This window comes from Musca domestica, unplaced genomic scaffold, assembly GCF_030504385.1.
Source record: "Musca domestica strain aabys unplaced genomic scaffold, Musca_domestica.polishedcontigs.V.1.1 78, whole genome shotgun sequence".
In the NCBI taxonomy this organism is placed as follows: domain Eukaryota; kingdom Metazoa; phylum Arthropoda; class Insecta; order Diptera; family Muscidae; genus Musca; species Musca domestica.
Genome location: NW_026712403.1, coordinates 2,923,086 through 2,938,204, shown reverse-complemented (window position 1 = coordinate 2,938,204; position 15,119 = coordinate 2,923,086). Strand labels below are relative to the sequence as shown.

Sequence of the window (15,119 nt, the reverse complement as noted above, 5' to 3'; positions counted from 1 at the left end):
AGTTCTGGGGCACATTTTCAGCTGATCTCTTTGTCAAGTAAATCAATTGAGTTCTGGTGCACAATTTTAGCTGACCTCTTTGTCAAGTAAACACGAGCATTTTGTTTGTTTACAAACTGCTGAACTGGTGCGGTTGCGGTTCTTGCGCTTTTTGGAATTTTAATGGCTTTGCTCTGAGCTGATTTTTTTAAAATTTACCGAATCAAATATTGCGACATGTTCAGCTCACGAGCCATTTTCGTTCAAGTCGCTTCTTTACTTTCCGAACCATTTCTGCTGATGTTGCTGTTTTCTTCCGTCCACTTCCTTGACGTCGGGCTACGCTACCAGTATCACGGTAACGAGCGATGGTACGAGACACAAAAGATTTATTCACATTTAAATCCTAGAGTGCTCTAACGATAGCCACTTGCGGTTTTCCAGGCAAATATATATAAATCCCACTACCACGCTTGAATTCCATTACGAATAACTTTTTTCTGGACAATTCTCATCAAAATGCTTTTGTACGCTTGTAAACAATATAATGAGTTGTCACTGGAATTATTTTAAAAGCTATCGGACGAGTGGCTTCGAAATGAAAGCAGTCTAAATTTGGTTGCAGTTTTTTATCTCACCCTGTATATATGGGAGATGTATATCTGAACCGATTTTCTCCAAATTAGATGTTGCTTCTAGACTGAATTCTGTCGGATGTGCTGAAATTCAGTTCATTAGGATTTATATTGGCCATTCGGTTGAAGATAAATGAGAGCTATATCTAAATCTGATCCGATTATCACCAATTTCAATAGAGCTCGTCCTTGGGCCAAACAAATAATGTTTGGAAAATGTTATCTCAATCGGATAATAAATGCGATATGCCTTTTGTTCACAAGAATACATGGACAGGCGGACGGACAACCGGACTTACATGCATAAATCGACTCAGAAAGTGATTCTATGAAGATCCTCAAAAGTAACTAATGGTCTATCTCAGTTCCTTCTCCATGTTACAAACAAATGCACAAAGACATAATACCCTTACGACTATGTGGTGTAGGGTATAAAAAAGGCCATTCTTCCAATCAATATTAAGTCAGACCTTTAAAGATATTTAACTTTGGTTCGTTGGCATGAATGTGAGGTTAGGGTCTCTCGTTTATATGGACGCTACATGTAGCAATTTCGTAACGCTCAAAATGAAATCCAGTAATCAACTCAGTTGAATAAATATATGTTTCATTTCTGTATAATCCAAACTTAATATATTATATATGGGTTCTTATTTACAACGTAATAACAAATTTCTTCAAAAATAAAATCGAAATCTAATATTTATACAATAGCGCAATAAAATTGCAAATTTAATAACAATATATATTTGCAATAAAGTCCTCCTGAAAACCGGTTAACATTCATGAAGGGAATATGTTACGCAGCAAAATTTTAATTCCCAAGATGTTGTGGAATCTTTTACATTGGGTGAAAGAAGTCTTCTGGGCGTGGGTAAAGAAGTATTTATTGAAATATTTTAAACAATTGTAAAACCTATATGTCTTCTAGAAACCCAACTTATATAAGAATTGTGTATTTTGTCCTTAAATAGAGGACTTGTAAATTTATATATAAAATGTCTTCTTTATTAATACCTGTGGAATTTTTGTGGAGGAACCAATATTAATTTTAATATTTTTTATACAATAAAACGGAATAAAACATAAAATCTCACATAAAAAAATTAAAAAAAAAAATCTCTATAAAGTTGAGCTTATTCTAAATTTTTGGGTGTGCTGGAACCCATATAAGTATACAAATCGGCTAGTGTTGAATGGACGAGTTTTGCTTTAATTGTGTCACGATTCAATCGTTTGTGGGCCTCAAAGCGGTGACAACCTCCGAAGCTGTAGAAATAATCACCTCCCTTGGAACCTTTTATCCAGAGAACATCAATGGGTGGCACATTAACAGATTGCTGATCATTCTGAAAAAAATGAAAATAAATTAATAACAATATGAAAATCGAATACTAAACGGAAAATACCTCTAAGGTTTCCATCAAAGATTTCACTTTATCATCATCTAATACTGGTGGGATGGGTCGATGTATAACTCGCATTGGCACATTATGAATTTCCTCAATATTGGCTGAATGTACGCTGCGATCAACACAGGTGGCTGCCGACATTTTGGTGGAATCAAGTCTTTCTGTAATATGGAAAATTGTTATTACAATCAGCAACTTGGAGTTGTACATTTTTCTTTGTTGGATGCGAGAGAGAATTGAGAAAGTTTTCAAGTTTTTGCCAATTCACTCCAAAGCGAAGAAAAAAAATGAGTAAATAAATTAAATGTTTACAATTAACGTTCATACTTGTTGTGATCTGGACGAAAACACGTCTGCTCGCTGGCAAAACAAACTTTGTAATGAATTCCATTTCAAGACGTTGACCGATTTGCCCAAACAAAAGCTTTGCATGAACAGCCTTGCTGTTGTTTTGTCACCCCTCCCTCACTAGAACTTGTTTTGATTTTGCGTTGCGCTTTCTTTGTTGTTTTTGTAGTAGCTAACAATTTTATTTTTGTTTGTTTTTAAGGCAACCACACCAGCAGCTAAGTATATCTTAAAAAGCCGGGTAATGAGACATCTGTGGGAGGTGCAGGTACATAGCGTTTATTATTGCCACAAGAGTGTCAGAATATTAAAAGTGGGGGAAAACATCCAAGATAAAGTAACACCGAGCAAACAGACTTATTATTAGCTTGTCATTTGATAACAATCTTCAATTAATGGTTTTGAACTTGTTTAGATTGAGACAAGTTGAAGGCAAAAAAGGCCAAAAAATTGGTGCACCTATTATGCAGAAATACCACATTTAAAGAAAACAATATATATATAAATATTGGACATTGCAATGTATAACAATAGCCCCTCTCTCATGCACTTTGTTAATTAGCATTCAATTTATACACTACACATGTATATTTGTTTATTTTTAAAGCTTGATAAACATTTAAATGTCTTTTTTTCCACTTTTGTTTTGATACAGAAAAATAATATATGCTTTTATTTTTTATTTATCAGCTGTGGCCTCACCCCAAAGCCACTTGAATATTCTACTGTAATATTCGTTGTTTTATTCAAATGTATTTTCAATACCTTGCCTCCGTTTAGATGTCTAACAACTTTTCACATGTTTTCTTTTTTTTTTACTTTCCCTCTCTGTAGTTTTTTTTGTCATCTTATCTTTTAACGCGATTGATAAGGATAACAACTTGTGTTTACTTTTTCACCAAATTATTAATTTATCTTCTCACTCAGTCAACACCAAACTATGCACTAAACGTTTGAGTTTTAGCTGTTTTAGCTTTAAACGGAAATAGTTAAAAGCTTTAAGTTTTCATATTTGTATGCATGCCGGTGGTCATCGAATTTGTTATACCTACCTAACATCATGTACTCACTCTTCGAATATAATATTTACCTTCAGAAATATTGTTTTGACCAAATTAGATTATATCTCTAGATATTAAAACATTAAAATAACTATTAGCCCCGCACGATAAACGTAGAAATTTGTGAGGAAAATTATAAGTTCGAAATAAACCCAACGATTGATAGCGCAACGATCAAGTTAAATCAAAGAAATGATTCATAAGAAACATGATAATTGACTTTTATTTTTGTTGTCATTAAGAGCACGAGAAAATTTCGCCATAAAAGCCATTATTGCAAGGGCTTAGATCTAGTAAAATGTGGCTAAAATCATCAAAATATTTTATATCGAGAGGTACCATTATATGGGGGCTATACGAGAAAGTGGACCTATATAAACTATGTTCCGCCATCGGAACTTGAACCACACGACAAATTCGTAAAAAAATGTGCAAAAATTATAAAAATACCGAATATCGGAAGGTAGAATTTGGTGCTGATTATGAGATAAAAAAAACTGCAACAAAGTCAAACGCCATAATTTTTACATTTTCTAAAAATTTAATGAATGAAAGCAAAAAATTTCGGAAATAGCATCAACTTTTAGAATAAATTTGGATTTGTTCGAATTGGTCACCTTTGGCAGCACGAATTATTGCCTTCAACCGGGTAAATGAAACCGTCACACGCTGCCCGAATGCTGCTCTGTGGTATTTTAGCCCATTCCCGGCGAAGCGCTTGCTTATGGTGATGGACACTTTGGTATTTTTAGTGCCAACCTAGCTTTCCAAAATACTCCAGACACAATAGTCCAACGGATTGGTATCCGGAGATTTTAGTGGTCGTTGTGCGCTGGAAATGAAGCAAGGAACTTCATTTTGTAACCATTCTTGGGTGACACGTGCTGAGTGCGATGGTACTGAGTCCTGTTGGAATGTCCAACGTCTGCGGCCAAAATGTTTGCGCACCCAAGGCTTTAATACACCCTCCAGAAACGAATAACTTTTTTTCTGGAAAATTCTCACCAAAATGCTTTTGTACGCTTATAACCTATACAATGAGCTGTCACTGGAATAATTTTAACAGCTGTCGGACGAGTGGCTTGGAAATGACTGCAGTCTGAAGTTGGTTGCAGTTTTTTTCATCTCACCTTGTATACTATATGGGGTCTACGACGAATATTTAGGGATGTTACAAACGGAATGACAAAGTTAGTGTACACCTCCTTTTTTAAATTTCTTTCCAGAGGTAGGTATTTGCACCCTGATTCCGGGAAAGTAATTTCTTCTTGGGGTACGGACCCGGATATTTGACTCAAAAGTCCGGGACCAAGATGATGGATGGTATAGTTTAGTATCATTTGAAAGCTAATGAAAATACCTAACAAACAAGCGGTCAATTGTGGTTGATTAATTTTTTGAACCGGATTTTTTTTAAAAAATCTTCCAAATGTCGATAAAGGCCCCGTTTATGCCAAATAATAGATGACACTATAACCTTTCCAAAAAGCTACAATATTTTGTTCAGTTTTTCTAAATTTTATGCTGTTTTAGGTAGAGCTTGAGATTTACTCCTCTGGGTATGTCTAATAATGGTTACGCGAACTAAATTTTTCTAAATTTGATCCTTTTTTAAAGTGGTGGTCATGTGAACACTTGGTGGGTAGGTATTTTCATTAGCTTTCAATTTATACTTATATTGTCCTTTTCCCATAAAGGGGTCAAAACTTTGAATAACAAAACGCTCATAAGATATGAAATAAGCATCCGATTCTCTTGAAATTTTACACATCCCAAGTTCTTGTCTGAAGATGATATATATTAGATGATATATTAGCTTAAAAAGGTTAGTCTCATTAAATAGGGAAATAAATAAAATGAAATAAACAAAAAGTAAACATACTTCACTTGAATCCAAAGACAGATAGGAAATGATCAACGGCCATATCAATGGCATAATCAGGTGGATCTTCATCACTCTCTGCATTTTCATCATCGCTGTTATTTGCAGTGCTTTTGTCTTCAACAGTCAATCGCATGTCATGATCTCGAATATTGCTTTCATTTTGAATTTGTTGTAAATTCCTGTGTATTTCCATATTTATAACTTCCGTAGCGGGTTGCATATTATGATCATTTGCATTGCCATCTATTCGATTCATACTTTTATGTAATGTGGAGTTCTTTTCATAATGGCTGCTACTACTAGGAGTGACTTCACACATTTTTGCTGCCAAATCAATTGATCCTATTTTTTCATCCCCTTTCGACGTTTGCAAATCCTCGGAATTTTGTGTTAAATGTGGAATTAAACCTTCCAATGATGGATTTACAGCTGTTGCTATCGAATCATTGGATATTTCGGTACTAACACTACTGCACTGCTCATCTAAATTTTCAATAGTTGGTCCTTTATTTACCCTCAAGGATATATCTAAATCAGATATCTCTTCAAAATGATGAGTTTCTGATAATGTTCTAACTATGGTACGTTCCGTTACCGAACATGTATCACATTTAAATTCTCGTACTGGAATGTCTGTGTCGGGAATACAAAATGGATTGTGGGCCCCAACAAGACCACACAAGGTACATCTTATGATTGACCATTTGGCTGGAATATGTAAAACCAATGTTATTCCAAATTGTCCACTTATTATTGAAATGTGATCTTACGTGATGTATATACCCGCCCTTTCGGACAATTGCATGGTGTCATGTCGCAACGCTTTGTGGATCGATGCAAATCTCTGTATGCATCTTTTTCACGTTCCCAATCTGCATCACGATCAGGCACAAATATACCCATATATTTGATATCTTCTCGAAACTCTTTATTTTTACACCATATACACTTCAAATAGTAGCCAGCCTTCAAAGCATACTTCTTTAGACATAAACTATGAACATACCCATTTTTACAGCATTTCGCACTAATCCAATTAGTCGGACTGTATATTCCCATATATTGTCTACATATATAGCACGCAGCTTTGTTTGGTTGGGGATTAGATTTCATTAGGGCCTTTTGTTCATCGCTGAGAGGAACACAGTTCCTACAATATGATTTGAACTCGCCAATAAACTCCGACAGACACTTATTGGTGTGACCACAAATTAGGTGGAAATATTTTTTGCAACCATGACACATTATTGTAGCATAATTTGCGTTGCAATACATGCAATGCCGTTTCGTCGCCAATTTTATTTCCTTTCGTATGTCACGCAAATGAAATCCCAATATTCCTCCGTGATCTTCACCATTCTGTGGCAAGTTTGTCGAAAGGAGCTGGAGGAGGAGAAATGATATATATAGTTAATTTACATACTATTATTATAAAATAGTTGCAGACTACGTACCAAACAATAATAGTGAACAGTTATATTACTTCTTGTCATCCATTCTCCAAAAAGGATAACATCTTCCTCATCGGTACTGGATGTTTGTTTACACAAATCACAAGTTTTCTCACCTTTGTTATTCATATTTATTTCAATGTCATTTTAATTTATAAATCTAAAATTAAATTAATAGAACTTAAATTTAAATTAATTTAAAAAAATCTCTTGGTTTGCCGCATTCCGGGGAAAGAAAAGTTCAATGGAATTATTCTGTGAAGTGAACTTCTGAATTTAATCCAGTTATCTGTGACTTTTGTCAGATTTCTAGGCTATAGAACATTTACAAACATGTCCATGGTAGAAGAATACAGTTAGCATGGTACAATGATATCAAGGTAGGGCTATGATACCATATGATTTCAATTTTTTTATTTTCTTGGCTTAATATGTCATCTTTATTTGTTTTTGTATGTGTTTTCTTGTCAATAACAAAAAATTGTTCAGAAAATATTCAAATTCGGGTGTTTTCAAAATGTTTATTTCATCGTATGCATCGACAAAATCTAGAGTTTTTGTAGCGAAATAATCCTTTAGAGATATATAGAACCTGGTTTTGAAAAGAAGTGTTGACCTTTCATTCAGTTTTCGCGGTTTTCAATTATTTATTCAAAATAAATGCAACAAGTTGTTTGATTTTGTTATTGTTTTGATACTATTTCTGACATTACAAGCCAAACAGGTAGACCTCTATACTTGCATTTTTTTCAAAGTTGACCTACCTTGATATCATTGTACCATGACAGTTAGAAGCATCGAAGAATACAGTTAGACCTCACAAGGTATATATTCTTGATCAGCATACAATTCTATGCCGACTTAGCGATGTCCGTCCGTCTGTGGAAATCCGTCCGTCCGCCTGTGGAAATGACAGGACTTTTGGTATAACTGTACCTCTCCATATTCGGTATTTTGCTGATTTCAGCGACATTATCATAATGGTTACTACAGCCTATGACAGAGAATTGTATATGCAGGTCCAGGTTTTTGTGTAGCTCCCATATGTCGCTACCTCCCTATATTCGATATTTTGCTGATTTCTGTGACATTATTCACCGGAATTGTTTCTAATTTCGTATTTATAAGTTCCTAATAGTTCCTGTGACAGAAAATTGTCTGTACAGTTCCACGTCTTCACATAGCCACCCTATATCGGTACTTTGATGATTTTAGCTACATTACTCACCGGAATCGCGGCCTGTGACACTTTATTCGGTTTTTTTTAATTTTTTGCCACGTTATTCATCGGAATTGTTCCAAGTTTCGAAATTGGAATACTATAATGGATATGACAAAAGTTGCCTATGCACAACCACATTGACCCATGGTACAATGAAGAGAAGGTAGGCCAACTTTGAAAAAATTGCAAGTATAGAGGTCTACCTGTTTGGCTTGTAATGTCAGAATTAGTATCAAAACAATAAAAAATCATTTATTTTGAATAAATAATTGAAAACCGCGATAACTGAATGAAAGGTATTGAAAAGAAAACACATACATAAACAAATAAAGATGACATATTAAGCCAAGAAAATAAAAAAATTGAAATCATATGGTAGTTCTGCCCTACCTTGAATTCATTGTACCATGATTGTACCATGCATTGACCCCAATATACTGGTAACTCCTTATATTCTGCATTCGGATTTTTTTTATTATTACCAAATTAGTTCCATTTTTTGGAGGGTTTTATAGCCTTTTGATTGTTCAAATAGAAATTTATTTTCATAAGACGAGTCACATATTTTACAAAAATAATAAATTATTTATAATTTTAGGCGTTTCTCGACACGTAAAAAAGTTGTATGTTTGCTATTTTTGAGGACGAATTTTGCTTATCTTTGCTGGGGCCTGGTCATATAAAAGTAGAGATTTTGAACTCTTGGTCTTGTGTAGTCCTCGAATGACGTTTTATTTTAATTCAGTTTTGAAGAGTCAAAGCCCCAGAAAATCTTCACATTACATGCGGAAAAATCTTCCAAATAGAATGACAAATCTTCGCAAATCAAAACTTTTACTGAGTATTTCCTGCAATAAATTATAAAAAATATATTTGTAATGAAATGGATAATATTTTTATTCAACTTCTGTGACATAATTCACTTTAAGTACAATCATGGCATAATTACAGAAGGTAAAACAAAGCCACCCCGCAAATTTTTCTTTTTGTGTCCTTATTCTGTCAAAACATATACACATTTGGTGTATGTGTGTGTATTGTTTTGAATAAAAAATACAATAATTTAAAATTATATCAAATTAGGCTGCAAAATAAATGCATATTTCGACATTAATACGCAACACATTATACAATTTTGGAACACAACTATATTGTACCTAAAATTCCATTCTTGTTTCGCCGGTTTTCACTATTATAAAAATTAAAAAAAAGAAAAAGAAACGAAACCAGTAGTTGAATGTTTATGAATTCTTTTGTAAAAACATTGTTTGATTTTTCCTGATAACCTATTTTGCTTTAATGGTAACTGATGGTGAATTTTCTGTGTCTGCAACTTTTTGTAAATTGTAATCTTTTAATATTGAAAGTAGAGTTGCACTTTGGTTGATGTGGTTCTTCTCGAATTTCCCTGTGGTTAAAGTTATATGGGTCGTGTAATACAACATGCCAACCAAAATAGTGTATCATGTTTGGAATCTGTTCAAATGCACAAAAATGTACTGAATTTATGAAATTTTAACGATATACAGATGCCCCATTAATGAAAATCCATTAAAGAAAAAAGCCCGTTGTGCGTAGATATGATGGAAGATAAAATTATTAATATTTTTAAATAATAAATTCGTTTTACTTATTCTGTGATAATTCACAATGGTAGAAAATAATACAAACGTCACTTGTGAAACTTACATGAATTTAAACAAAGACGACCAATCAATATAACTTGTCTTTAGGAGCAAATTTATTTTAAAATTTATTAAATGTGCGTTTTAATATCAAAAGAAGAGGGCAGATGGGCCTTTACGCCACTGAACGTGAACGTAAACACACTGACCTGTGTGAACACACTCTATCAAGAATTGCTGATTTGTTTGGCATCGTTAAATGCCATTGATCGCCGATTATCAAATTCGTCCACGGGCTCTGTAGTTAAGGATGGGAAAACAAAATTTCTAGTTTCTAAGATTTATCTTTGTTATCTGTTGACGAAGCATAGGTGAAAAACATTGCAAACATTTGCCAATATTTCAAATTTCTCTGTAAATATACATTTTGTAAATATACATTGATCCCGGACTTTCGTACGCCGTCCGTCTGTCATGTCGCACCGCCGTCGAATTCAATTTAATTTGTAACTAGTTCCGAGCTCTTTAGTGAAGAAGTTATGCATTACACTCATTCGTAAACAACAGAGACAGATTACCCGGAGTTTCTTTCTGTTTTTTTTTTATCGGGTATTCCTTTGTGGCCTTCATATTTGCAAAGGAACTACAATAAAAAAGCTAAGCCACTTAATATAGTTTGCCCACTAGTATGCTTATATAGAGAACACGGAAATTTTCCATTTGCGAAACCCTTCCACGCTGTAGAAAACACAAAATAACCATGAGTGTGCTAGCATATCCACCAACAACAAATGAAGAATTTCGTCGCTGCACCAAACAATGTGGAATTGTTATGTCGACGGAAGATCAACAATATTTCGCTTTGGAATGTGTGTTGTGTACAGAGAGATTTCTTTATTTAAATGCTTTCATTGAACATATAAGAAGGAAACATGCATCGCGTCCAACTAGCAATGAAGTGAGGCCAAATAAACGTCGTCACGATGATGGAGAAGTAAATGAAAGCTTGACAGGCGGCCATCCGCCAATGCCAGAGACTTCGTCTGTCGTGATCAAGGAAGAAAAGTGCTATTTGGACGAGGACAATCCTGACGATGTGAGTATATTTTGATCGTTCACTATTTACAGAGAGGATATTAAGAATATTTATTACAGGCTGCATGTATTAAAAATGAACCCTTGGTGAACAACGATTTTGATGGATATTATGGGGGACAAAATGACACAAATCTCAGTATGACGGCTGAGGATTCAAGTTATATGGCAGATACCAGTTATGCGGCCGAATCTAATGCCAGCTATAATGATGATTATGAAGATGATGGAGAAACCGGTGGCGATGATACTAATTATGATGACATGGTTGAAGAGTCCCTATTAAATGTAAGTACGGCCTATATTTGACAAATACGGTTTTAAGAACGTAAATTCGAGGAAGTACACAAAGCAAAGTATAAAACTATGTAATAAATACTTCAGCAAACAAAAAGTCTTGTAGAAGTCAAAAAGATGTGCGTTATTTCTGCCTTTTTAAAATAGTAATTAAAAAACAATATCTAAACATTGATTTCGCACAAAAACAGGTTTAACCCATCTCTGGAGATATTCTAAATAACAGTTTAAAAAGTTTGTCTTTTTTTGAATTTGTTTTAAAACAGGATGTAAAGAAAAGGACCCTAGAATCTAAAGGTAAAACGTTAGCGAAACTCCGTAATTTGTATACGTATTTATATATCTTATTTTCTCGATAGTTGATAATGTCACACAAATGATTGATATTAGTGCGGACAAGATGGCCGTAGCTAGTAAGTATGAGTATATCCTCAATCAAATAGTTCTGTTCACTTACTAATAGATTAAAGTATTTAGATAGTTTTACTGGGTCACGCTTTACAAAATTATATTGAACCATATCTTTATTTGTCCTAACAGATATTCAAAGATTACTTGTCACCGTTGTGAAACAAAATAAGACTATCATTGAACAAAATGAAAGAAGAAATCAGGAATTCGTAGCTTTGAGAAATACATTAACAGAATCCATGGCGGATGTTAAACGTACAACTTATTCAAATACAAATATTCAACCGTTAATATTTAAGACCGTTGATGATGTACTAAACTATGATAACGAATTGAAAGATGAGACGAAAAAATTAGGCTTGGTACGTAAAATTTCGCGACTTAAATTCGAATTTAACTCTGAACATTTTAAATTTCAGATATCTCGATTCAAAAGAGAACCACAGGACGATATTAGGAAATTTGTACACAATAATCTGAAAATTATATTTCAGGATGATAATCTTTGCTCTAAATTTTCTTGGTCCAGCCTAAAGTCTAATATTGCAGTGAAAGATTTTAATTCAATACAAATTCTCAAAGGTATTCGTTTATATTAGGTATTTTACATGGACACCATATAATTTATATGAAATCTTCGAACAGATGTAGCTGTAGAATGTATTCCGCAAACCACATATTCGACGGTGGAGGCAAATGTACGTAGATTTTTTAATTCAGCCAAAGATAGACTGAATAAGTGCAAAAAAAGGAAACTAGAAGTGGAAGAGGCATAATTTTACTTTTTATTTATAATTTAAGTGTAATTGTTCTTTATGTTGATCTTTTAATGGAAGAATGTATTAGTTTACAATTTTGGTAAACAATTTCTTTGCGATAATGATTTTTGCATTCAATTCAATAAAAAATAAAAGCATATCCAATTTGTTATAAAGTTTCTAGAGATTTTGGAATCTGTAGCAATTTTCCACTTGCGCAGTTCGAACGACTTTTGAGTTTGCTGGATGATTAGATTAATTTCAAAATATTAGATTTCGAATTGAAAAAGTTTGAAACTCCTATACCTTATATCGATACTATAACTTTATATAATGAAGTCTTTTTTTCCCACCACACAGAGTTCCCCGATTCCGGGTGTAACCAACCACATAAAAGATCGTAAAATGATTGTATTTCTTATTGAGGCCTTTCGACGCAACTCCTTTCTTTGGAATCCTGATCATCCGCAATTTCGAGATCGTATTAAACGCAACCAATTTCTCAAATGGATGCATGACGAATTTAAGAGACGTTATAATTTAACATTAGCCAGAGATGCAATAACACGCAAATGGGAAAATTTGCGCACTGTCTATAAACGTGAATGTACGCGAATGGCTTTGGAAAATACCAACATCAGTACTTTGTGGTATTTCAAGGAATTATACTTTTTAAACCATTTATATGGTGGTAAACAGGAAAATATGGAGACTGTTGTTCAAGGGGCCGCCTCTCGAAAGCGTATGTTTGCCATATGGAATGATGTATCCACAAATAAATTGATAGAACTTTTAAGAGTATACGCCTGTTTTTATGACAGAAACCATGCTGACTATGGCAACAAAGAAAAGAAAGCTGAGGCATTTCAACAAATGGCCAATGAACTTGCACCCATCATCGAGGTGACACCCATACAGATATCAAAACGAATTGCCCAATTGAGATACGATTATGCAAAACAAAAGCAGGAAAGAATTAGGTGTGAAATAACCGGCAAGATATTCACACCCAACTATAGCTATTATGATCAGCTGTTATTCATGGACAGTGATATTGCTCCGTTTAAGTGTGACCTTTGTGTCTCGGTTTTAAGATCAACACAAGAACTAGATGCCCACATGATGTCTCACAAGCAGCAAAATTCTCAGTTTTCGAATATATCTTCGTCGAGCAGCATAAATCCGAGCGGTAATAGTATTAACGATTTTAATGGTGGTTCGAATTACTTTTGTCCCGTTTGTGAATTATGTTTCAATGATTTGGAGCAGCTTAATCGCCACAAACAAATCCATCCACAATTCAGGGAAGTGCGATATCAGTGTGATCTATGCACAGCTAGTTTTCGCGATAAAACCATCTACGATGAACACATACGAAGGCATAATGATGAGTTACTTTTACCTGATTTGAATCTCCTTCCACCAATAGACAACAATGCTGAAATAATAACAGGTGAAAATTCACCATATTTCTCTCCGGCAGACGATTCCCACTCTTCATCACCCAAATACAAATGCAACTATGCCGGATGTCATAGAGAATTTACGACACGTTCGAATATGATGGTTCATTCGAAAACTCACTGCAGCGACGAACAATTCGGTTGCGATGTTTGCGGAAAAGTATTTAGAACTTCTAAAAATCTACAAAATCACAAACAAATACATAGTGCGATTAAGAAATATGTATGCAAGATATGTGGATCCGCATTTGCCCAGGCTGCAGGTCTATATCTACACAAAAGGCGGCATAATCGCCAGATGTAATACATCAAAAAACGAAATTATTTAAGAACAAAGTAATGTAAGTTGAACTTGAAGTGATCTTTATAAAAAAAAATATCATGAACGATACATGTAGAACAAAATTTTAATGCAAAGGAATTGACATAAAATAGAAATTGCGGGCTTTTTTATTTTTCTGGGTTAAATGAGAAAAAGAAAATAATTCAAAACATTTTAATATCATACTAATAGTATGTTTACATTATAGTTTTTCTATAGGGTTAACCTCCTTTTTAAGACTTATTAAATCCAGGGCCTCAATTCTTGTTCTATGAAAATGTGAAATTAAAACTTTTATAAAGGAAAGAAATGTCAAATGAAAATTAAAAAAAAAAACATATTCTCATAGAACAAATTCCAGCTTCAGTAAACTGTAAACGTACAGGCAATCTACCATGGAAGAAGAATATAGGTAGACCCATCGACACAGCTGCTGGGACAATTAACTGTCAAACAAACTTTGGACTTGAAAATGTTGACTGAAAAATTATTTAAATTTGAAAAATTGTTGAAGAATGGGAATTATAATAACCTACGAAAGACGTTGTATAAGAAAACATATAAAGATCTACTCATATTTGAAAAAAAAAAAAACATTTAACATTTTTTGACATATCAATGTTCCCAAGCGTTGATGCATACCTGTATTGTCCTACCGTGCAAATTACTTTCAGTAAAATCACGTTTAGATATTTCGTTTAAAAGTACGTCTACACTTGGTCTGTGCCTGTAATGTAAATTTTGTTTTTACTACGATAACCGATTTTCCCATTCTGATACCGAAGAAAATTTCAGAACTAGTAGATTCTTGCACGTACTGGAACAGAGCAACTTACTAAATCGTTAGGAGTTCAACTGCCAGTTCTATAGCGTACACGTTAAACTAAACGACTCTTTTTATTGTGTCATATACGTAATGAAATTGATAGTTGAAATCCACTGGAATTGTTATGTGTACGGCCTTTGACTTTTATACTCCGTTTCCATGGGTCTTGATCGCAACTATGTTCCCTTTATTATGGAAACTCAAAAAATAATAAAAAAATTGCGAGATTTCAAAGTATAAAAATAAAAAATACTTCAGAAAGAGTGAAAATCTTGAATTGACATCCTCGTTTTAAAATTTACGTTACAGTTTACCGGATATGGTAAATA

General features: G+C 33.8%; 2 protein-coding genes across 6 annotated transcripts; one reads left to right on the top strand and one right to left on the bottom strand.

Annotated features, from left to right (window-relative positions):
* Positions 1 to 1,476: 1,476 nt before the first annotated feature.
* Positions 1,477 to 6,986, bottom strand: LOC101889303 (putative sulfiredoxin). Of its 4 annotated transcripts, XM_005183977.4 has the most exons (4): positions 6,775 to 6,986; positions 6,091 to 6,703; positions 5,318 to 6,028; positions 2,059 to 2,187 (listed from the first exon to the last, which is right to left on the bottom strand). In XM_005183977.4, exons 1-3 carry the CDS (start codon positions 6,898 to 6,900, stop codon positions 5,319 to 5,321), a joined length of 1,449 nt encoding a protein of 482 aa, XP_005184034.2. In that variant the 5' UTR covers positions 6,901 to 6,986; the 3' UTR covers positions 2,059 to 2,187; position 5,318. The 4 variants fall into 4 exon arrangements, with proteins under 4 accessions (XP_019892485.1, XP_005184029.1, XP_005184028.1 ...); XM_020036926.2 differs by lacking the exons at positions 6,091 to 6,703; positions 6,775 to 6,986 and adding an exon at positions 1,477 to 1,963 and having other exon boundaries at positions 2,024 to 2,187; positions 5,318 to 5,446; XM_005183972.4 differs by lacking the exons at positions 5,318 to 6,028; positions 6,091 to 6,703; positions 6,775 to 6,986 and adding exons at positions 1,477 to 1,963; positions 3,140 to 3,299 and having other exon boundaries at positions 2,024 to 2,187.
* A 3,055-nt stretch (positions 6,987 to 10,041) lies between these two features.
* On the top strand, positions 10,042 to 14,080 carry LOC101890372 (uncharacterized). 2 transcript variants are annotated; one of them, XM_020036923.2, is made up of 7 exons: positions 10,042 to 10,714; positions 10,774 to 11,001; positions 11,277 to 11,307; positions 11,370 to 11,423; positions 11,551 to 11,783; positions 11,841 to 12,003; positions 12,067 to 12,339. In XM_020036923.2, the coding sequence occupies exons 1-7, from the start codon at positions 10,379 to 10,381 to the stop codon at positions 12,195 to 12,197; spliced, it is 1,176 nt and encodes a 391-aa protein (XP_019892482.2). In that variant the 5' UTR covers positions 10,042 to 10,378; the 3' UTR covers positions 12,198 to 12,339. The 2 variants fall into 2 exon arrangements, with proteins under 2 accessions (XP_019892482.2, XP_005184035.2); XM_005183978.4 differs by lacking the exons at positions 11,277 to 11,307; positions 11,370 to 11,423; positions 11,551 to 11,783; positions 11,841 to 12,003; positions 12,067 to 12,339 and adding an exon at positions 12,540 to 14,080 and having other exon boundaries at positions 10,186 to 10,714.
* The last annotated feature ends 1,039 nt before the right edge of the window (positions 14,081 to 15,119 follow it).

Bases quoted from the DNA above. Each gene is read 5' to 3' on its own strand.
- LOC101889303 (XM_005183977.4), bottom strand. From the start codon at position 6,900: ATGAATAACAAAGGTGAGAAAACTTGTGATTTGTGTAAACAAACATCC. The intron at 6,704-6,774 runs GTACGTAGTCTG...CTCCTCCTCCAG, and splicing joins CTGTTCACTATTATTGTTTG to CTCCTTTCGACAAACTTGCC. The intron at 6,029-6,090 runs GTAAGATCACAT...TACATATTCCAG, and splicing joins AGGGCGGGTATATACATCAC to CCAAATGGTCAATCATAAGA.
- LOC101890372 (XM_005183978.4), top strand. From the start codon at position 10,379: ATGAGTGTGCTAGCATATCCACCAACAACAAATGAAGAATTTCGTCGC. The intron at 10,715-10,773 runs GTGAGTATATTT...TATTTATTACAG, and splicing joins ACGAGGACAATCCTGACGAT to GCTGCATGTATTAAAAATGA. The intron at 11,002-12,539 runs GTAAGTACGGCC...CCCACCACACAG, and splicing joins TTGAAGAGTCCCTATTAAAT to AGTTCCCCGATTCCGGGTGT.